This window comes from Pleurodeles waltl, chromosome 5 (assembly GCF_031143425.1).
Source record: "Pleurodeles waltl isolate 20211129_DDA chromosome 5, aPleWal1.hap1.20221129, whole genome shotgun sequence".
Taxonomy (NCBI): domain Eukaryota; kingdom Metazoa; phylum Chordata; class Amphibia; order Caudata; family Salamandridae; genus Pleurodeles; species Pleurodeles waltl.
This window is the reverse complement of record NC_090444.1, coordinates 202,096,109-202,119,305: the sequence shown is the minus strand read 5'-3', so window position 1 is coordinate 202,119,305 and position 23,197 is coordinate 202,096,109. Positions and strand designations below refer to the sequence as shown.

At 43.7% G+C, this 23,197-nt stretch overlaps 1 protein-coding gene across 2 annotated transcripts in view; it reads right to left on the bottom strand.

Moving 5' to 3' along the window:
• The window catches only part of LOC138295533 (spermatogenesis-associated protein 7 homolog), a 1,079,396-nt gene that overhangs the window by 447,829 nt on the left and 608,370 nt on the right, over positions 1 to 23,197 (bottom strand). For both annotated transcript variants that reach the window (XM_069233895.1, XM_069233896.1), the window contains exon 8: positions 15,292 to 15,353. In XM_069233895.1, coding sequence (XP_069089996.1) covers positions 15,292 to 15,353 — 62 coding nt within the window. The remainder of the gene's footprint in view (positions 1 to 15,291; positions 15,354 to 23,197) is intronic.

Below are 23,197 nucleotides of genomic sequence, written 5' to 3'. Positions count from 1 at the left end.
AGTCCAGGCGAGGATGGGCACGGACAGGCTTGCCTTAGGCGCGCCAGCGGCACGGCCGTGCATTGGCCTCCATAAGTAGCCCTGGGGGTGGTTGGAGCTGTGTGGAGGTGGGGGTGGAAAAAAGGAGGGAGCGGGAAGAGCGGGGAATGCGAACGGAGGATAAGCAACTAATTAAATTAAAGGTAAAAATCAAGAGTAAAACGGAATTGCCCTAAAGACAAGCACCTACGCAGCGCATTCAGGGCCAGGGAAACCTTGAGTGCCACTCCAGTGAGAAGGACTCCGGGCAAGCAGCGGGCTCGTGCTGGGGGCTCAGAGGTAGGTTAATGGGCTACTGTTGTATGTACCAAGGTATTCATTCAGTAGTTACTTGACCCTAATTGTGTTAATCGTGTTTTTTGTTCCTTCTTTGGTGCCTTGGAGCCTCGATATCACAAACCAAGTATGTCTTTTAGCAATTGAATACCAGGGTAATGTAGCAAAGCAGTCTGAGACTTGCTCAGAGGAGTGATGTGTGCATTTAGGGGACCCTACCATCATTCATGAAAAACCCTCCAACGCATGTTATGTCAGGAAAGCAGCTCTGCTGGTGTTGCTGGGCAGTGGGTAGCAGCGGCAACTTGTACCTTTTTTAAGTAGTGGGGCGAGGGAAGTGCCCTAACATTTCGCAAACATTTTTTTTTTAAAACATCCCCTCCCTCCAAAACCCCAAAGTAAAGCACTCCTCCCTCCTAAAGCCCAAGTAACACTTACTATAACACAAACGCTACACTTACATGCACTACACACATACATACATTACACACATGCATTACACAAGCACTACACAGTAAAAATAAAAAAAAGGCACTTACCCACCGGCTGTGCTCCTCCTCCGTGTGCTTCTGCTCTCCGATGCCGGAAGAGCTCCCCTAACCAATCCAGACACTGCTCTCATGCTGTTAACCAGCAGGAAAGAAGTACCTGGATTGGATGGAGCACCCTGGCTGGATGCTCCTTCAGGCCCTGAAGGCCTCTGTCTGGTCTCAGACCTGGAGAGTGGAGAGTTTCAAAGTGACATGCGCTCTTTGGAGCGCCCCTGCCATGCACTGCTCCAGTGCTTTGCTGCCAGAAGCAGAGTCAGTCCTCTGCTGCCGGCAGCAAAGAACACGCCCAACATGTTTTTGGGCTGGTTTGCGCCGCGGGGGAAAAAAATGGCAATGAAATCTTTTCATTGCCATTCTATTTTTTCCAGAGCAACTCGCAGCGGGCAGGGTGGCGATGCTCCCCGCCCTCAAGAAGAAACCGCCCCTGGGGGGTAGCCCGGCTGCCCTAGCAGGTGAGCCTTCGTCCTGCTCTTGGGCAGCCAGGCTGAGACTCCCAAGTATTCTCCTTCACTCTGGTGTCTGAGCTTAGAATGCTGAGGTAATGATAAGGTAATTGGACATCCATGTAAATACCTCACACTGAGGTTTCAATATTTACTGACTGTGCAATTACCACCTAGGATTATCCAGGCTCCTAGATGTTTCTGTAATTACATAGAAACAGTTCTGGCCCCATGCCCTTTCAATCAAGACCCCTATTTTTATCGATCCCCTAATAAAGAAAGTGAAACATTTATGAAATCCATCCCTAACCCCTGTCTCCACATGCATGTGTCCAAGCCGCCCTTCACCTAAATCAATTTCCCTTCCACTTTTTTTCTGGCGATATATTTATTCTGACTTTTTACGAGTTTATTTTACAATGCTTTGTATTTTATTATGTTTTCACTTTAACTTTATACGTTGTCCGTTTTATTTATGTTTGTGAAATACCCAGAGGCCTGCTGGCCAAGGTAGCTACATTAATTTGTAAATTGACTTGGAATAACTGTTCCATTGAATTCCACAAGATCTGCCAAGTGTGAAAAGGGCATATTACATAATCACATCAGCTACTCTATTCCCCTGTATGCACACAATTAATCAGTTAAAACACAACAACATTCTTCATCACACATGCACGCACACAAAGAAATAAATAGACAGTCATCAGGCAAAGACCACATTGTAAAAACAAAACAAACACAATTTCACGCGTGCAGAACTGAGATTAAACGGCTACACACTTTCAGTCTCCTGAAAACTGAAATGCAGAGATACCCATACACAGGGCAGGCTTTAGCGCTGGTGGAGCCAGTACAACAGGCTTTTTTGGCGCCCCCCAACCCTCGAAATACCTCACTACCACCCGGCAAAAGTGTCCCTCATCTCTCCATAGCCCTTCTCTGACAGAAACATCATTTGTTTTAAAGTGCTTGTAAAGGCTGGTTTTACTAATTCACTCAGCTATCCTCATAAAATAGAGATCTGTTCTTTGCAGCAGGCACATTAACCCTTTGCGCTACTTTATGGCGAGTCTAAACTGCCACTAGATAAAACTCTTTCTTTTTCTCTGCCGAGAACATTCATCGTGAGTTATTTTGACATTTCTATTGCTACCTGAAAGCTGGAGGCCCAAGGAACTCTGCAGCAGATGTTTTTAAATAGTAATTTATTGCTAAACATAGTGCCCTCTCTGAGGTCAGTGCCCCCCATCCAGGTCAGCGCCCAGTGCTGCAGCACGGGTAGCACTGCCCTAAAGCCAGCCCTGCCCATACACAATCATGTCAAGCACAGCCTAATTTTGCAAGCACAGGATTCAATCTCTCTCAACTTTTGATATCCTCATGACTGGTGAGAGCCAGGTCTCAGTAATGTCAGTAATCTCACACCACCTTTAGTTTAGGGACATCAAAGAAAGTGATGTCACATCATTATCTTAGACCCCTGCAAGAGCACAGGAAGTGAAACAATGTATGTAAAGTCCCACTATATGTACAAGGTGATAGGCGTTTTATGGACATAAAGAAGTTTATGCGGAATAGATAACCTAGTACTTATTAGGGCTGTCCTTTGAGACAGCTTTAGTAGTCTTGCAAGACTGTTTTCTGTATTTTAAAAAGTAATATCTAATATGCTCATGTATTGTTTTTTTTGTCATTGGTCAATTACACTGTCATTCACTCTTTGCTTTTCAACCCACCACACAGCATAAGAGAAGGGCCAGCCCACATCAGTAATTGTGTCCTATGCACTGTAAGCAACAGCATTTTTCCTAACCACATTTGCACATACAATTAAAAATCAGTGCAGTTCAGTATTCTAGCTGTTGTTCCAACCCTTCCTTACCTTTCATTGTTTTTTAAATGTATATATGTTTTTTTTAGGCAAAAAGTCCAGGGTTCAGCAGACTTTATAGCGCTCAGCAACATGGCAACATCACTCGAGCAGATCATTCCATGCAAGTTCTAGAAACCTCTCCATAATTCTAAATAAATGACAGAACTTGTGATTTTGTGTTTTTTTCATGAAAGAACACACAACGGCTTGATGCTATGCCATGGCATGTCATTGAATTCCTCACGCTGATGTGAGTGCAGAAGCAAACATGCCTTTAGGCGGTGCACTGAAAGTGTGCCACAAAAAAGTGGCACCCTTTCAGTGAGCTTTCTAAAGGCAGCCCTCTGGGAGGGAGGAAGGGGATTCCATGTACTACCCAGCCATCCCCCTGCAGGTGGATGCTCACTGCACCCGACTGCAAGTGGATATCTCTCCCCTCTTGAAAGTGCAGGCGGAATGCCACCTGCACTGTGAAACACAGAGAGGCTTTGAAGCAGCATCTCCTTGTGGCATTTGAGCTTTTCATAGACCACGGGTATCATGACAACCATATGTTAATCTTGATACTTTTCAGTATTGGTTTCATGAGGCCTCGTATCTGTTAAGTTCACATACATATCACTCAAGTGCAACATATGCACTGAAGAAATGCATGCAGATCAGAATGTGTCTATAGCGTTATTTGGACAGGATTATTTTCAGTGACGCCCCATCCATAGGTAGCAAAACAGTGCATTGTGTGTTACATTAAAAGAAAGAGACAGGGCCATATTGATCAAAGTTTTGTGTTACCCTTGTGCCACGCAAGGTAATGCAAGAGCGACACAAAGCCTAGATGAGATTTACCAAGCCATTTAAAGCCAACATGCGTGGCCTTGAATGGCTTGATAAATCTGGAATAACGCATGGCAGCGCAAGTCGCTGCTTGCTTTACTCTCCATGGTGAGGGCTTTACATGGGTGGAGTGTGGGTGTCGCCATATATCCACTCATGTATTCTGAGACATTCCCAGATTTGCCAACACTGGTAGACCCGGGAATGCACCATAATTGTACGCCTTCCCACCAGAGGTGCAACGAGTAGAAACATCTTTATTTCTCTTCATTATTTCCACTTTCTAGGTGTGCTACGTTCTGCAGCACACCTGGAAAGAGGAATAGGCCTCTAAGGATAGTTTTTGTGTAGGAAGGTGTGCTTTCCTGCACAAAACAATCCTTCCTGTAACGCAGACACCCTTGCTCCATGGTGCAAGGGTTCCCTCATTGGCACTAGGTTGCTGATATTGGTAGGGACGTGTAGCCTTATCAAACATATTGGAGCATTTCTCTCAATGTATTTTTCAGTGAAGCTATTACTACAGATAAATAGGCAGAAGCAGGGCCGCTCCTCCATTAGGGTGGTGGAGTGTCGCCCCCCCCGCCAGCAGCAGAAGCTGCAACGCTTTCACCTCAAAGGAATAATAAACCAGGTTTATTATTCCTTTGTGGTGAAAGGGGATTGACATAGGGGATGACAGCCTTGGAGGGGAGTGCACAGAGCACTCCCCTCAGAGTGCATGTGTGTTTGGCCATCCGTCTTTGGCCGGCCAAACACACATGCGCTGTAGGCTCTCTCCAGCCCAGCAACTGGGTTGCTGGGCTGGAGAGAGCCTGCACAGGCTTCCAGTCTGAGTGGGAGTGCCCAGCCAGGGTGCTCCCAGCCAATCCTAACGCTGCTCAGAGCAGCATCAGGATTGGCACAGTGAAAGCTGGGAGCCTGTGCTTGCAGTGCCAGCGAGACGGAGGACAGGAGCAGCGCAGCGTGGAGCGAGGTAAGTCTTTATTTGATTTATTTGTAATTTCTTTTTTTAAATCCACTCCCGCGCGCTGAACTCTCCCCTGCACGCCGCCCCCTCCTCATTAACGGTGCAACTGGGCAGCAGTAGACTACTTTGTATTGGAACATTGGTTGCCTGATCTCATGATCAAAGCACCAGCGTTCCAACAAGAATAGCAAGTAGAGGTGTTCTTTTTGTAATGTAAAGACTAATTGCAGCATCATTGTTTCGCTATGGCCCTGACAAAAAGTCACCATGATTTCTGGGTTGCATGCACAACCTGCTCATCTCTGATACTTCTGATGGCAAGACTGGCGATTTGTCTTAATTTCAATAAAAAGCAAGCTCTTCTTCATTTGTCACCACAAAGTGGAGATTCTTGTGGGTGCTCCGCGTAAAAGTGGAGGCCAGTGTTTTCCACACCATCTGATACAAAATGGTCACCTTGTGGGGCTATTACTTTTAAACAAACATTGACACAGCCAAGAGGTCTGGTTTTTGCAGCCTGCCTTTTGACTTTGGCAATTCTTGTTTTGTTCTGCTATGGATTTCGGAAAACATTATGGTTGTGGAAGTTGTTGGGCTCTCATCATTCTAAAAAACATTGAGTAAAGGAAAAAATATTTTTTTTGGTCCAAAAAGCCACACATTACCATAGTAGTCCCCGGCATTAAGGAGAACTACGTTGTGTGTGGAAAACATGTTGTCAGTCACAGTGAAGTTGGTTGAAGTTGGTGGTGGGTGAAAGAAAAATGTCAATGACACAGCAACAGACTTATGGATAAAGTCTGGCTGAAAATCCCTGTCACTAACTATGCGGTACACATCATTGTAGTAAAATCCAATGGTCAAACTAACACCCGACCTAAAAAAAAAATGATCTGGTGTTGTCTGACAGCCTCTTGCCTTTGCTAATGTTGTTTTGTAATGTTTGTATAAATCTTTGTTACAGATACCCAAAACAGTTAGAGAGGTAGCGAGGCTCACAAAGACAGACAGAAGATGGTAGATAGATAGATAGATAGATAGATAGATAGATAGATAGATAGATAGATAGATAGATAGATAGATAGATAGATAGATAGATAGATAGATAGATAGATAGATAGATAGAAAGACCTGACATCCTTGGTGTGGGCTTTCCCCAAATGTTTGCCTTCTTCCCTCCTGTTTTCTGAATTTTATTTTTTTGCCATTATGACTCTGTGAACCTTAATACTGCTAACCAGTGCTGAAGTACTCATGCCCTCTCCTTTAAATATGTAAAAATTAGCCGACACCCAATTGTCACATTTAATTTACTTATAAGTCCCTAGTAAAGTGGTACTGCATGTACCCAGGTCCTGTAAATGAAATGCTACTAGTAGGTCTGCAGCACTTACTGTGCCACTCAAAAAAGTAACCCTGTAAAACAAGTCTCAGACCCGCCATTGCAGCCTGAAGTGCAGTTCCAAACTGCCATTTTGACCTGGCAAAATAAAGCTTTTGCTAGGCCTAAACCTTCCTTTTTTATTACATGTAAGTCACCCCTGAGATAGGTCCTAAACGCCATAGGGCAGGGTGCATTGTATGTAAAAAGTGGGACATGTGTTTTTTACGTTTTTGTGTGCTAGAATGCAACACTGGCACCCCTGCAAAATTCTTGGTGTCTAGTGGGCTTTCTACCTCCTTGGTAGACAGGTTTGGAGCAACCATCTCAAATGGGACAAACCTTCTATCTGCCCTAAGGGGGCAGAAATGCACTATTGCCCCTTCTGGATATGGCTTTATGCCAGGGTAGGCCGCTCCCATAGCTTTGTTTGTGTTGGTGCCATTTTGAAATCCTTGGTGTTTAATGGGCATTCTGCCCCCAGAGGAAGTGGACTGGAAGTGAATACCCCTATTCACCCTTCGGGGGGGGCAAAAAGTCTATTGGTCCACAGGGTGGGAGGGGCATAGGTACATGCCAAGGGGGTCCCACCCACTCCACACCAAAAAATAATATAGCATGAATGACATCCCTGTTGCCTAGTGGGCTTTCTAACCGCTCCTGGGGTGCAGATTGGGGGTGAGTACCTCTATCCACGGCATGGGGGGGGGCAGAAAGTCTATTGGGCCCCAGGGTGAAGGTCAGCATAGTCTTGTGCCAGGACAGGGAGCCCCCCCATACAAAAGTACTGAATAAATGCAATTTCTGGTGTCTACCAATCAGTCTGCCCCGCAAGGAGGCAGATTGGGGGTCGGACTTTCTTTTTTGGTGGGGGCATGGTCATGCCCATGGAGGGCAGCCCCCAGCCCTACATTCTTTTTTTAAAACATCCCTGGTATCTCGGGGGCTATCTGCCGCCCAGACGGTGGTGGGAAATTGGAAGTAATCACTCCTATCCACTCTCCAGAGGCACAGAAAGACTCTCTGCTTTTTTTGGGTGGGGGCCTGGCCATGCCCATGGGGGACAACCCCCATTCCTATATTTCATTCAAAAAATCTTCCCTGATGTGTGTGGCTGGCTTTTTGCTCCTCGTGGGAGGGGCATATTGGGGGAACCTCCATCTGCTGCCTGGGGGAGAGGGCAAAAAGGCTGTCACCACACTCACTTATTGTGGGTATTGTGGGTGGGGGCATACCCATGGCAGGCAGTCTCCAACCTCATATTTTTAGAAAAAAATGTGCAGTGGTGTTTAGTGGGCTCTCTGCCACCCAAGGGGTAGATTGGGGGTAATCACCCATTCTGCGGTGCCCCACTACCCCTGGGGGCGGAAAGAGTGCCTGTTTTTTTTTTTTGTGGTGACATGGCCATGCCTGTGGTGGGTAACCACAATTTGTTTTAACAATTCTCTGGTGTCTAGTGGGCTTTTGTAGCCCTCCCTGGAGGGCTGAAAGACTATCACCACATTTATTTGGGGTGGGGGCATGGCTCGCCACTGGTAGGTAGTCCCCCTCTCCTTTTTTAATTCCCTGGTGTCTATTGGGCTTTCTGCTTTCCCTAAGGGGCAGAATGGGGGTACTGACCTTTCATCCGACTCCTGGGCAGCAGAAACACTGACATTTTTAAGAGCGATGGGGGACGCACAAGCACTTGCGAAGGGGCTGCTCCTCCCAACCCTGGTGCCTAGCAGGTGGATCCCTGCTTGGGATTCACTCCCCTGAGGGGATCCCCAAGCAGGGATCCACTGGGCAGAGAAACCATTGGAAAGAGGAGATTCCCAAGCATGGATTCACGGGCATAAATACCATGGGAAAGAGGAGATTCCCCTCTTTTCAGTGGTACCTATCCCAAGAGAATCAGTGCTTGGGAGGCTGAGATATGCTCATTTTCCTTCCACTTTTTAATGGTAATGAGCCCTGCACGCTGATCGTCATTACAGTAAAAAAAGGAGAAAAAAAACACTTTTCCTGAGCAGCCTGAGGTAAAAACAAAATAAATGAATCATTTACACCCCTCTCCAGTGTTGGCTAGCGGCCAACAGACACACTAAGGAGGGAGTACATACTTAAGAGATAAAGGGTTAATTACCTTCATTAATGTGTACATACCCCACTCTTCAAGTAAACACATTCAATAAAGCATTGACAATTCAAACAAAGCTTTACACTGCAGCTTTAGGACCAACCAACAGGTTTCTCTGCATTTCAGATCTTATGAGCAAAGGCTCCAATTCAAGGAGGGGGGGAAACAATGAAAAGTGTCTACAGAGGGCTTCAATATAACCCCCTGGTGAGACTTAGGGCACTTTTGCAGAAACATGTCTGGTGGAGGGCTGTTGCACTACCTACAGAGCCTCAAATACTTTTAAAATGACATTGGTGGTGCCAAGACCGTCCCTGGGAAGACAACACAAGGTAAGAAATGCATACTTTAAAGACGTGAAACGGCTTTTGGGTCACTCCATCACCCAGGGGATGAACACATTTTTAATGGCTTTCTGCCACAGGTGCTTTTGATCAGTGGCCACGCAGAGTTCTTTCCTTGGTGACAGGATTCCTGGTCCCATTCGGGGCACCCCCATGTTTTTTCTGTTGAGGCTGCTGAGGAAACTTCAAAGCTTCCATAGGCCCTGCCTCCTTCCTGCATGTGTGCAGCACTGCTCATGCAGTGGACTGGAGTTTGATCCATGCTGCTGCCTTTGGTGTTCCCTGGCCACTGTCAGCAAGGATGGTGTGATGCTAGCGGTGTGCTATCCACCCCCTCTGTCGTGGATACGGTGAGCAGGGGAGGCACACAGATCTACACCGGAGTGTGGTGGTGCTCCACCCTGGTTGCTGTCCCAGGACTTTAGGGTCCCCTAGACCAGACTTCATTTGCATTGGTCCCTGGAGAATGAGATCCAATGGGCTGAAGATGACTTTGGAAGGGGGTCCACATGCACATCCTGTCCCCTTCTAATTTAATAAGCAGGTGGTTGTGCCAACCCCTGGTTGCACTGGAACCTTACTCGCTCCTTTCTCTGCTCTATCTGTCCAGGAACCAGTGTGGTGAGATTGACTGCTGGTACAGATTTCACCCATAAGACATAATGCAGTAAGCACAGAACCTTTTAAGTAAGCATTGCTGAGCTACACTGTGAAAGTCTACTCCTATTATGCAGTCTAACAAGCTCAGCCCCAATCCCTCAAGGGTCCCTTCATGACAAGTTACCTGTGGGCAGATACCAGGCTACGTTAGACAGTAGTCTCACATACTCAGCACACAAACTTGTGCACACGCATTGTAGTGGGTTCATTTTAGCCCTTTGCCTGGGCATACATATTTTAGCTTCATTTAGGCCTGTGGCCTGTGCCCTTTTACACAGATACATGCTCTGATTTAATTTATTCATTTTAGTTTAGCCTGCTGTTCAGCAGGATGTTTTATTTTTCTAATAAGTTATTACTCTGCAAAAGCATTGTTATTATTTTTGTGCACAGCATTTCATCATGTACTTCTGCCCAAGGTTGACAAGAACAGTAAATGATAATCTATTCAGTACTGCCGCTACAAGGATGGGTAAACAGTCCGACACGTAGGCACATGCTCACTTCAGGCCTTTTTCACAGAATTGAGACATGTTTTCTTATAAAAGCATCATACAGGCTAGAAGAGGTTAGAGTGGACATTCCAGCCAGGATACCCATCCACGCCTTCTGCCACTTCATTGCTGACCTCAGCCTTGTCTCTACAACCAGCCAAGGAGACGGCAGGCAGACCCCTGTTCACAGGTAATGGGGGTGGGTCCTCCCCTCATAGACTAAGTACGGGCAGATTGGGCTGTCACCGCTATTCTCTTGCTAGAAGTTAGAGGTTAGGTAGGATTCCTATGTACATGATATTCCAACATGCTTGGGTTGTTTATTTCCTTTTCACTGATTGTAACAATCCTGATCTTGCTATATCTCATTTCCCAAACAATTGCAACTCATGTATTTTACTGTGGATTGCAGTCTTTCCAATAAATATATTGAAAACTATCCTGCATCTTTTTCTTTGGCCTATGTGTGTATGAGACCTTTTGCTAATGAGAGAAAGGGCTAAGATTTGTCGACCATGACTTCCCTGAGAGGTCACCGAGTGTCACGTGTCAGGCTGCCACAAATGACATTTACTTCCTAAGGTTTGGGTGAAGTGCTGCTAGCTGAAAGAGTTGAGATGTCTTTTGCCAAACCACAGTGGGATTGACTCAGTCATCCACAAGCAGTGGTGGTGCCCAAATCCAGCAGTCTCATTACCATAACGAGAGTCCTATGACAGCATGTGCTCACATGTTTGGGTGTAACCAGCTAAGAGCCTCTTGCCCTGCTCCCAGAAGTGGCCTTATTTAAAAGACAGGCTTTGCTTGTTACACTCTACACATTTCCACAGAATTAACGGTGAGTAAGACTTAAGTGGTGAGACTTACTCACAGTAAAATTCCAAACCAGGCAGTCAGAAAGCAAAGAATCTAGAGGATAAATTGGCAGGACCCATTTTCTACGCCTATTTGCAGAATGGATAGTGCCATAAAAACTCTTTTACTAGTTGAAAAACATTTCTGACAAATAAAAGGGCCTTTGTAAATAGTAAAGAGTTTTTTGCAGTCCAAACTATATGACTTTGCAGATCACATTCTTTGCAGATGTAAAATACCTTTGTACATCAAGCTCCAAATTACAAAATCTTAATTCCAAGGCTGTATCGAAGGCACATATCGTAAATCAAGCTAGCTATTGGGAAATGTATACTGAACAACAGATACCACCCTCAGAGGAACTGGAAGTAGTCTGAGATAGAAGTAAAGCTGAACAAGTAATTGCAAAGCCAATAGGTCTCACCTATACATGAGCTTCTGGCTTTGCAAATATGTTTAGCCATGCTAGACACCAGTGTGGCTGTTGTTCGGCATGGCTAAAGGTTAGTGGTGGTAAAGGAGAGTGGCATGGAGGGGAGCAGAGTGTGGTGTTATGGAGTGGCATAGAGTGGTGTGGAATGGCATGCATAGGTGTGGAGTGGCGTAGAGTGGTTTCAACATGCGTACCTGTAAGTGAAAGAGAAAGTCACCTCTCTTCTAAAGGACCATAAACAGATATGATGTTAGCTGCAAACAAGGTGATGAAAGTCTTTAACATAAAAAAGAGTCACTTGTTAGTCTGATTACGGTGGGTGAGATTTTTAATGAGCACCAAGAAATAGTAAAATGTGGTAGAAAACTCTAAATAAAACGGCATTAGAAATATCTTTGTTCATTGTCATAATGAAAACTGCAGACAACTGTCAGACAATAATACAGTTAGTGATTTTACTGAAGGGGCAAACTGCATGTAATGCCCAAGACGTTTTAGACTTCCAGAAGAAAACAAGCATTGGCAAATCCAATGAGTCTGGTATTGGCCACCAGCCTTTTGGCAATTCTTGTATTGTCATGGGATTTGCAAAACTCTACTGTTTGTGTAGCTGCTGGGCCCTCATCAATGTACAAAAAACAACACTGGTTGAAGGCAAAAATGTTTTTTTCGTCTAAAAAGCATACAATATCGTACTACTCCCTGGCACTGAAGGGTACTACTTTGTGTGTGTATGAGCTCCTTGTGAAAGGGAAGCACGGTGTAACTCAGTGAAGTCAGTCCATGGCTGAATCATTGTCCCTTGGTGCCATGCTGAAGTGGGTGGAAAAATGTGAATGACAACCACAGACCAATGGATGAAATCTGGCTGTACCCCTTCATGTAATTATGTTATACTCATAACTGTAGTAAAAAGTAAAAAGAAAAGATGTTGGCTACCAAAGACCTAAAAAAAAGCCAATCAATCTGGCATTGGATGCCAGCCTCTTGCCTTTGAAAAAACGGATGAAGAAATAAAGGCAAAAAAGAAGAGGAGAAGGAAAAAGAAAGAAGGCAAGAAAGAAAGAAGACATAAAAGAAGGCAGAAAAGAAATTATGAAGGTAGGAATGAAAGAATGTAGGCAGGATGAAGGAAAGAAATACAACAGGAAATATAAAGAAAAAATAATGAAAGAAAAAGGGAAAGAAGAAAAAAAAGTAGGCAGGGGAGAAGGAAATAAAGAAGGAAGGATGGAAAGAATGATACAAAGAAATAATGAAAGAAAGAAGGCTAGAAAGGATGAAAGAAGGCAAGAAAGACAGGAAAGCAAGAAGGAAAGAAAGAAGGAAGGAAAGAGGCAAAAAAAGGATGACAGGAAAGAAGGAAATAAAAAAGAAGACAAAAAAGAATGTGAGAACCATGGAAGGAAAAAAAAAGAAACAACAATCAAAGAATAAATGTAGTCAAGAAAGAAGGAAAGAAAGAGAAGGGAAAGAAAGAAAAGGAATGAAGAAAAAAGAAGAAAAGAAAGAAAAAGGAAAGAAATAGAAAAATAAAGAAGGCATAACTTAATACAGAACAGTTTTAAATGAACACAATTTAGTATGTTGTGAAACAGAAGAGGTGGGATAAACAAAAGACACTACCAAAGAAACTTATAACAACATTGGTAGGAGACAGAAACTGATAAAGCTGTGGGAACACATGGATGATAGTTGTCCTCCGTTTTAGGAAAGCGACCAAGGTGGGGGTCCCTTGTGGTACTTTTTGGCAAAATCTGGAACAAGCTTCTGCTTCAACTAAGAGCCCTCATGGATGAGGCAAACTTTCGAAAAGCTCTAAAAACCCACCTGTTTAAGCTCTAAGTCCTGCTCTAAGTCCATTCTTTTGCAGTAGCACCGGGACACTCGCTGAGAATCTGTGCGCTAAACAAAATCAGTCAGTCAGTCAATCAGTAAAGCTGGAATGTGCCTTGTGCTCATATCAAAAGCATCCTGCTATCACATCGGGCTCTAAAGAAAAAGGCAACACTAAAGTAGTAATAAAGCAAAAACAAAAACACTGCCCCTGAAGGAAACTAGTTTGTGTGCCGATTTACTCCTTGTGAAAGACAGAATGAAGTGCAGAATGCAGTCACTCAAAGTGCCTTTAACCAGTGGGTTAAGTAGCCTGAGGCGTTGGCCGATGTTGAAGGCTGTAGTTGTGGGCAGCAAGATATGAATGACATAACAACAGACCAATGGATGAACAGAACTGGCTGAAAAAAGCCCCTTTACGTAAGTATTATACAAATAAAAAAATTGTAAAATCAAAAGGTCTTGGCTTACGGCAAACCTAAAAACACATCCAAAACGAAACTGATCCTCCAGTGACTATTATGCTGAGCCCGCTTGATGCCACATTGTTATGGAGCTGCACTCCTGACACAGAAGTACTTTCACAAATGTTCCAGCCCTGCTGAGAAGGGGTCAGTTTGTGTTTAAGTCTGTGATGCTGTGAGCCTTCCAAATACATTTCCTTTCATTCTTGCTTCATTATGATTCTCTTGTGAGCTCCAAATGCTTACTGAGCAATAGATGTTTGAGAATTTTGAAGGTGTAGGGGCTGGTTCACAAAAGCATTTTTGGTCATGGAAAGAAATACTACAGGAATACTCTTTCTTTATCTGGCATGCCTTTGGGAATCACACGCCAAAAGGTCCAATTACTTATTAGTAAAGAGGGAGCCCTGTGCTCCATTTGTATACATTGTTCATTAATATTGTCATTTTTCTCATTTAAGATCTTGAGAATTATAAATGGGTAACAGTAAACAACAGGGATGTTTTCATGTATGGATTGTGAGAGACATAAAATAAAGCGAAGGTGACATTGTATAAAATGTCACTTAGAACCATGAGGTGAAAACAAACCTATTTACTTTTTGCCCATCTGCAATTAATATGGTATTTATTTTGCTCCCAAATCATGTTCCCCGCTTTCAGTAGCTATGCTTGGACAGAGCAGTAATAGCAGAGCCAAGACATGGCTTACGCTTCTCACAAATATTTAAATAATGCCTGCCCCTCCCCCCCCACACACACACCTGCTGGATGTATCCTCCTCCCCCAGTCCGAGTTGAAAAATGACCCGGTGGCCTGCCAGCACCTTCAACCTTGCTCCACCCACAGGTTGTAAAAAAATATCTGGCCTCCCGCTATCCACTCCCACCACCCTCTGTGCCGTGCTTCTCCCTTGCTATCCAAAGATGTGCTGTCTACTCACACATGAGCAGAGACTTTGCGACGTGCAGATGGCAGTCACCCCAGCATGTTTCCCTTGTCAGCGCAGTTGGCAGAGATGGCTTACAGGGAATTTTGCAGACGTTGCAGGCATTGCCTGCTTTCTGCCTCCTCCCTCAGGACTGTGGATACCGGAGAGAGGAGGAAGAAGGCTGTTAGTACCACCACCTCGGCCACGTCTCTGGAAACGTTGACGACGGAGAGCATCACAGGGGAAGCAAGTGCTTTCCTTTAGGACATATCATTGGCGGGAAACAATTTCACACTGTTGCTATATGGAATATCCAGATTTTAAATATGGTTATTCATGCCACTGGCTCTATATGAAAGCCTATAGTAACACTAGAATTTTCAGTTATTTATGGAAGTGAAACAGCTCAGAAGTTAAGCAAAAAAGAAATGGCAAATACGTCCAGAAGCAAAAGCCAGGAGTCAGACCACAAATGACCAGACCGGCCATCTCATTCTGCAACCAGAAATGTCTGATGTGGCTCAAACATTTGATTGCCAATCTAGATTTGGCAAATTCCTCTCAGCACTACGGACACTAATGTTACCAGGATATTGTCTTCATCCAAGTAACTGCAATTTGCTTATTTGGCACGCGGTTATTTCTTGCTTGAGAGCCTTGTGAAATGCTTTGATTTTTTTATTTTATTATACGAATTTGCATATCAACATAGAAGCGTCAACAGTCTGAAGCAATGTGGAATTTTAGTAATTACTTTGATCATTATAAAGGCATAATTTACTCACTTTGCCAGAATTTGTGATCGCTGATTGTTATGTTCTTGGGATTTTAACATGTGGTTGTCTTCCTAAAATATTAAATCCAGAGAAAAATGAAATGATGTTTGGTGTCTACACAACAACTTCAAACAGTAAAGAAATCCACATTAGTAAAATGCTAGCTAAGTGAATCTATCTATCTATCTATCTATCTATCTATCTATCTATCTATCTATCTATCTATCTATCTATCTATCTATCTAGACTCCTACCAACGTTTACAAGGCACTGCACAACACCTGACCAGAACAGATGGCTCTCCGCCGACCTTGCCCTCGCCACCATCCCATGCATCCACAGAAAGACCGCTGGTGGCAGATCGTTCTCCCACCTCGCCGCCAAGACGTGGAACACTCTTCTCACCCACCTGCGACACACACAGGACCTACTTACCTTCAGGAGACACCTAAAGACATGGCTGTTTGAGCAGTAGCAGCCCTCACCCATCAGCGCCTTCAGACCCTCACGGTTGAGTAGTGCGCTTTACAAATGCTCTGATTGATTGTTTGATTATGTATCTAAATATCTATCTATCTCTGTTACGCCAGTGAAAACAAATCTGACACAATAAAACACGTTAATTGAGACAAATGCAGTAAATAATGCACATTCACATATTTATGAATACAGTGCAAATCTCAAACCCTATATTATGACTATAGTAGAACTCCACCTGATGCACCTACTGGACTTTAGGATCATCCTGCTTTTGGATCTTCACTAGTTACCCGATGGGCCTATGCAATGAGGCTACATTTTGGTGGGTCTGCTTGAATACCTATTTTTACAACTAATGCTTCTATAATAACAGCATGGTGCTTGGCATAGATCAAATATATATATATATATATATATATATATATATATATATATATATATATATATATATACTGGAAGATGCAGGATCACAAGAAAACAACAGCCAGCCAGGGCAAAAATCTGGATCCCAAAGGATACAAAGAGCCACAAGAAAATGTAATATCCAAGAAAGAAGTGACTCAAACAGATGATCTCATTAAAGAACAAAAATATATTTCTACTACAACGTTTCAGCTTCCGCCTTCCTCAGGTAGTACAAGATGGTTTGCTCAGTGGCTGCACAGCTGACACTGGTGGATTTTCAAAAAGCATCATGAGTGAAGATTCCAATTGGAATGTGGAATCAATGCAGTCCTGAGAACTCTTCAGATATGCAGAAATCAAGTGGTATTGTCAGTGATGTTCAGTCCATCTGGATGCAGAGATTTTAAACGGTACATCCAGAAATTTTCTCTGATGTCCAGTAGTTCTTCCTTTAAAACATGCTCCACAGGGAAAATCTTCAAATCTGATAGTAAATGGTCCACAAGGTTAAAATGGTTGGCTACAGGCTGGTCAAGTTTCTTGTTAATTATTGCCGATTTGTGGTTCCTGAATCGTGTACGGAGGTCATTCACAGTTTGACCTACATATTGTTTTTTACAGCTTTGACGTTGGCACTGAATCACATAAATAATGCATCTAGAGCGACATGTAAGATGCTGTCTTATTCCATAGGTCCTTTTTGTAACAGAGCTAGTTACTGATGATGTTTGTAAAAGGTATTCACATGTGATGCACCTTTTGGAATCACAGCAATGAACTCCTGCATTTGTTACAGCTTGCTTAAGTTCAGCTCTCACAATAAGTGATCGTAAATTGGGAGCTCTGCGGTAAGCAATGACTGGCGGTTTTGGAAAAAGCTTTTGCAATTTTTCACAAGTAGATAGTAAGGGAAAAGTTGTTTGTATTATATTTCTGTAGTTGGGAGCTGATGGAAATATAATACAAACAATAATATATACAGAAATATAATACAAACAACTTTTCCCTTGTGTGTTTGTGTGTGTGTGTGTGTGTGCGCATGTATATATATTGACTCATTCCTAGATTTAAAATCTATATCTACCAGTGCATGTGTATATTGATGCAAATATATTTCCATCCACTAAGATGCAAGTACCAAACTACATTTCATCTGCCATTTTCAATGCAGATATCTAGGATCTCAAACTGTACCTTACTGACCCACATAAAGTGCAAATGCAATTGATAAATTAAAGTGCAAATGCACGGTATATATTAAAGTGCAAATGCATGGAATCTTTCATTTGACTTCATCGGGCAAAGTCAAAATGCATTGGATTTTAAAGTGTATTTTATCTACCGAAATTAAGTGCAAATGCATTGGGTCTTAGACTGTGCTTTATCTGCTAAAGTAAATTGCTGGCACATTGGATCTTAAAAACGGATGTGCAAACATTTCTAAATAACAGTACAGATGCATTAAAACACAAATGGCTAAGGGGCTAAGTAAAGTGCATCTAGGGCTGTTCCTCCTACATAATGAAGGTTCAGGTTTGCCCTTCCTATCCACTAAACTACATTGTCTATTTCCGTTACATATTTCCAATTGTAGGAGGCTAAATAAAGTGCATCTCTCATGTTCTAACTGTTTGCCCCTTGCATCCTAAACAAGACAGAGTTATCAAACCTACTCAATAGAACCCTATAGTGTAGATCCTACTAACACCTCTATGTAAAAGCACTCAGATCCTTAACCATCAACCGTCAGTGGTATCATACAACCTCTTTAAAGCCTACATGTATAGTCAAAAAAGACAATGGCCACATGATCAGATTATTTCCATGTATGGAAACTGACATATGTCAATAGCCTCATTGAAAGATGGATGGGGGGAGAAAGGAAGGGGAGAAAGTGGGACATAAGGGAGAGAGGAATGGAAAAATGGAGCAAGAGTGGAGGCTTTCTTTTGTGAAAAAGACCAACCAATCTCAATGCAGATGACAACATTATAGAAAATCACAAATGCACATGTAGTTCTGCTTCAGAATTTAGACCCCAGGGATATTCTGTTCCTATCAGTATAATCCATTTAGATTCCATTTTTTGTCCACTCCTCAGGGTTACTTCCTGACATTTTGTATGCTGCAAAACTTCAAATAATTCATGTTGCCATTGTGTAGTTCCCATACATGTTTGGTCATGGTACACAAAATATCTTCCGTCTACGTACTTTTTCCCACATTCATATTCCAGTACATACACTACAAAAGTAGTGTGACAGGTTATCCACTCCTCAATATCTTTGTGTCTCCCATGCTGGATCTCAAATGTAGTTTTATTTTGTCCATACACCCAAGCTTTGCATCTCTGGCACCTCCAGAACCCCCTTTTCTCACTTGAAATCAGTTTGTTATTCCTCCTATCCCTGGTTTTTAAGTTTTCATAAAACTACTTGTGAGTCTATCACCAAGTGAAGGTGTTTTCTTAAGTGATATTTGGGTCTTCCAGCAAGAGTCCTTTTAGAGTTTAATTCATTCTGAGGATCTTCCAGTTTTGGTTCAATAACTTCTTGGTCTCATAGACATATCATAATCCATGATGTACCGTGTGATATTGGAACCATCCGTGTTTACTACACTCCTTTGTTTTACCACCAAGAGATCTTCTTGTTTCTTTACTCTCGCTCTCCTTAGTGCATCATCCACAACACTTATGGGGTATCTTCTCAAGTGGAACCTTGCAAACATTTTGTTTGCCTGCCGGTCAAATTCCTCCTTTTCAGAGCAGTTCTGTTTTGAACGTAGGAATTCACCATATGGAACACTCCATTTCAAAGCCTGTGGGTGTCCACTATTAGCTTGGAGAATGCTGTTGGCATTCCTGTGAATTTTAGTGCAGATCTTTTATTTTCAATGCATATTCCAGTGTTCAAATAGTTAATCTCCTTATTGCTGATCTCATAACTGAATCTTAAAGGCATATTTAAGAAAGGTGGCACTGCGCACAGTTCAGCGCCACTTTTCTTGCGCCCATTTGCGCCCCCCCTTATTGCCACCATGTGAGCGCCATATTTGAAATACGGCACTCCATGGCAGTAGTAAGGGGTCTAGTGTCAGAATTTTTGATGCTAGTACGGAGCTTTGCAAAGTCCATTGAGGCCCATTGTAAACAATGATGTGCCTCCTTCTAGTGCCTGCTCAAAGTTGGCATTAAATGTGCTGAGAAAAATGACGCAAAGAAATCTCATGGGGGAACGCTCCCTTTGCATACATTATGCCTGGCACAGGCATAATGTAGCGCAAAGGGTTAAAAAGTGGCGAAGGGATTTTGGCCTCATTGGGCCACATTAGAGTAAAGAAAAATTACCCTAATGTGGTGCAAGCAGGCATTAGGGGCTCTTAAAAGAGCCCCTTAGTCTTTGCAGATTTTTATTCAAAGATCTAATTAAACCCTCTAACGCATCTCTTTCTCCTTCCCTTATGATAAACAGGTCTTCGACATAATAGGCCCATTAAATGACCTGTTCCATTTTAACCATGTTATCTTCATTCCAGATGGTTTCTGCCTCTGACCAACTCATGCTTGTGCCCAATTTATTCTGTTCAGGAAATCCTGGGAGTCTCTTAGATTGGATGTGAGATTCACAACATAAGGGCACATGTTATAGTTACCTGACATAACTCTGACTATAATAGCTGAATTTCTATGGTTTTGTGAGACTAACTATAACGTCCCTGTAACCTTTGTTTTTTCAGTGAATTTCTATGGTTTTGTAAATGCCAATTCCTAACTATAACGTTTCTGTAATCGTTGTTTTTTTCAGTGAATTTCTTTGTGTTTTTTAACTCTCTGGAGGCTTGACTGCAGGGCCTGACCTGAAGCCAGACACAGCGCCCAGTCCCCCACATACTGTCAACCTCCAACCGTGCATGGCCAAAGGCAGGTGGTCGGCCGCAGGGCCTGGCCTGTGGTCAGTCTTGCACTCAACCACGTACATCCTGCCAGCCCATGCCAAGCACGGAAGTGGGAGCTTGGCTGCAAGGCCTGGCCTGTGGCCAGGCCCTGCAACCAACCCTTCAAGTACTGCCAGTCCCACACGTACTCCCAAACCCCCAAGTACTGCCAACCCCACACGGGGTTCGTTGAGTGAGTGTCGTAATGCTTTTTTCATTGAGCTCTGGATTCACTGATCTGCTCCAGATTTGCGGATCTGCTCTGGATTCTCAGTTCTGTTGTGGATATACACAGGGGTTGCACTGATACCCACAGCCGATCCACAAATTGGCCAAAAACAAAAAGGCTTTATTTTGCCAATTGGGGGGGGGGTCCCTCAGGACCCCTCCTTCTGTCCTATGGGGTCAGGATACCTCTATCCTGACCCATTATCTCACTTTTCACTGTTATTTTTCCCCCAATGCACTGAGCTAATAAACAAAATGGCAGCCACATCTTTTCTCTTAGATTGCGACCAGCCAATCAAGGCCTTTCTTACTGTGCGGATTTGTGAGTCCGCCGCTATGGCACAACCTGCAGCTGTCGCCGAACACTTGTATGCATGGACTTTGAGCATGTGCAGTGGGAGTTTGCAGCAGGTCCTGCAGAGATGTGGCACAAGACAGGGCATTTAGGTCCTGGACATAAAGTGGCATTTGACTTTCTCCTTCTAAGTTATTAAAATGGCCCTTGCCTGCAGTTGCATGTAGAATCATTCAATATGCCAGCAACCTACACTGGATATCATTCCTCCATTTCTTAACAAAAGTCCTTCTCTGCCAACTATATACATATGTTTGTTGTCCTGTTGAACCTTTCCTGTTTTGTTTCAGGGTGGTATGATGCACTCTTTCTATGTAAAATACCTCTCGCAGATAAAAAAAAATCCACTATCCTGGATGCTTACTGCAGCCTGCTATCAATTAATATCGTTGCACAAAGTCATGGATCTGGGAAATGTCCTGACACATTTAATAGGAGGAGCGTGGCATTGAAAAGAGGCATGCTATATGTTTTTTTTCAAAATGAATAGGTACTTTTATTAGTTTTCCAAAGGTAAGCATATAAAAAGGTATGAATGTATACTTAGGGGTTATAAATGAGGTCTTTGGTTGGCAGTCAGGTTCTCCCCTGTCCAAGCAAGGACCCTCACTCTAGTCAGGGTAAGTCACACACAAACCAAATTATCCTGTGCCCGCCCTCTGGTAGCTTGGCACTGAGCAGTCAGGCTTAACTTAGAAGGCAATGTGTAAAGTATTTGTGCAATAAATCATGGAATAAAACAGTAGAACACCGCAAAAATACACCACACAGTGTTTAGAAAAATACATAATATTTATCTGGTAAACTGCAGGTCAAAAACGATTAAGATGCAATAGGTATATGTTGAGATATCACTGTAAAAATTATATAAAGTGTCTTTAGTCTCTTAAAAACAACAAATGTCTCTTACAAGCACAAAGTACCTGGTTTGCGTTCAAAATCTTTGCAAGGAACCGCAGAGGAGGAGATGCATGGAAAGCAGAGAGGTGTGCGTCTACTTCTCGGGCCGCACACAGCGATGCATAGTTTATTTTTCATGCAGGGAAGGCTTTGCATCGATTTCCAGCACTCGGACTTGGGTCCTCTTCGGGCTCGGGGTTCTCGGATACCCGGGGACGAAGCGTTGAAATCAGGCGCTGGCAGGACGAAGTCACAGGGGCTGCATCGATCCAGCGGGCGTTGCATGGAAAAGTCTACCGTACGGCAGGCGCTGCAAGGATTTCTCTCAGGAAGTTGGGCTGCATCATTCCGGCTCGGCTGTGCGGTGATCCAGTGGGCCATGCGTCAAATTTCATGTCGCTATGCTGGCGCTTCATCGATCTTCTCCTTGCGAAGTCGGGCTGCGTCGTTCCGGTTCGGCGTGCAGTTATTTGCTCACTGCGATGCAGGCTGCGTGTCATTTCTGGCAGGCTGTACATCGATTTTCGCCGCATAGGGATTCCTTCTTGCAGGAATGAAGTCTTTTTGGTCCTGAGACTTCAGGGAACAAGAGGCAAGCTCTATCCAAGCCCTTGGAGAGGACTTCTCAGCACAGCCAGAGAGCAGCAAGACAGCAGGGCAACAGCAAGGAAGCAGTCCTTCTCAGAAAGCAGTCAGGTGAGTCCTTTGGGCAGCCAGCAGTCCTTCTTGGCAGGTTGCAGGTTCTGGTTCAGGTTCTCTTCTCCAGGAAGTGTCTGAGACAAGAGTGTCTTGTCAATAAGTGTCTAAGTTGGTAGAGTCAGAGACCCTGCTTAAATACCCAAATGTGCCTTTGAAGTGGGGGAGACTTCAAAGAGTGGCTTAGAAGTGCACAAGGTCCCCTTTTAGTTCCATCCTGTCTGCCAGGGTCCCAGTCGGGGGTGTGGCAGTTCTTTGTGTGAGGGCAGGCTACTGTCCTTTGACATGCAAGTGTCAGACGTTCCACCCTCCCAGCCCAGGAAGACCCATTCAATATGCAGATGCATGCAAGTGTGACTGAGCATCCTGTGTTTGGGGTTGTCTGAGTGAATGCACAAGGGGGCTGTCAACTAAATCTAGCCAGACATGGATTGTAAGGCACAGAAGGATTTAAGTGTAGAGAAATGCTCAATTTCTAAAAGTAGCATTTCTAAAATAGTAATATAAAATCCAAATTCACCATTAAGTAGGATTTTGTGTCACCATTCTGGTCATACTAAATATGCCCTGGCTACTCCTTCCAGATCAGGATCTACCACTCAAATAGTATATGAGGGTAGCCCTAATGCTATCCTAGGAAAGGAGCAGGCCTCACAGCAGTGTAAAATGAATTTAGGAGTTGTACCCTACCAGGACAAATAGAACACACATGTTCATGCCCTGCCTATTACCTATATAGCACCCTGCCCTATGGGCTACCTAGGCCCTACCTTAGGGTTGACTTATATGTAGAAAAAGGGGAGTTTAAGGCTTGGCAAGTACTTTTAAATGCCAAGTCAAAGGGGCAGTGAAACTGCACACACAGGCCCTGCAATGGCAGGCCTGAGACATGGTTAGCGGGGTACTTATGTGGGT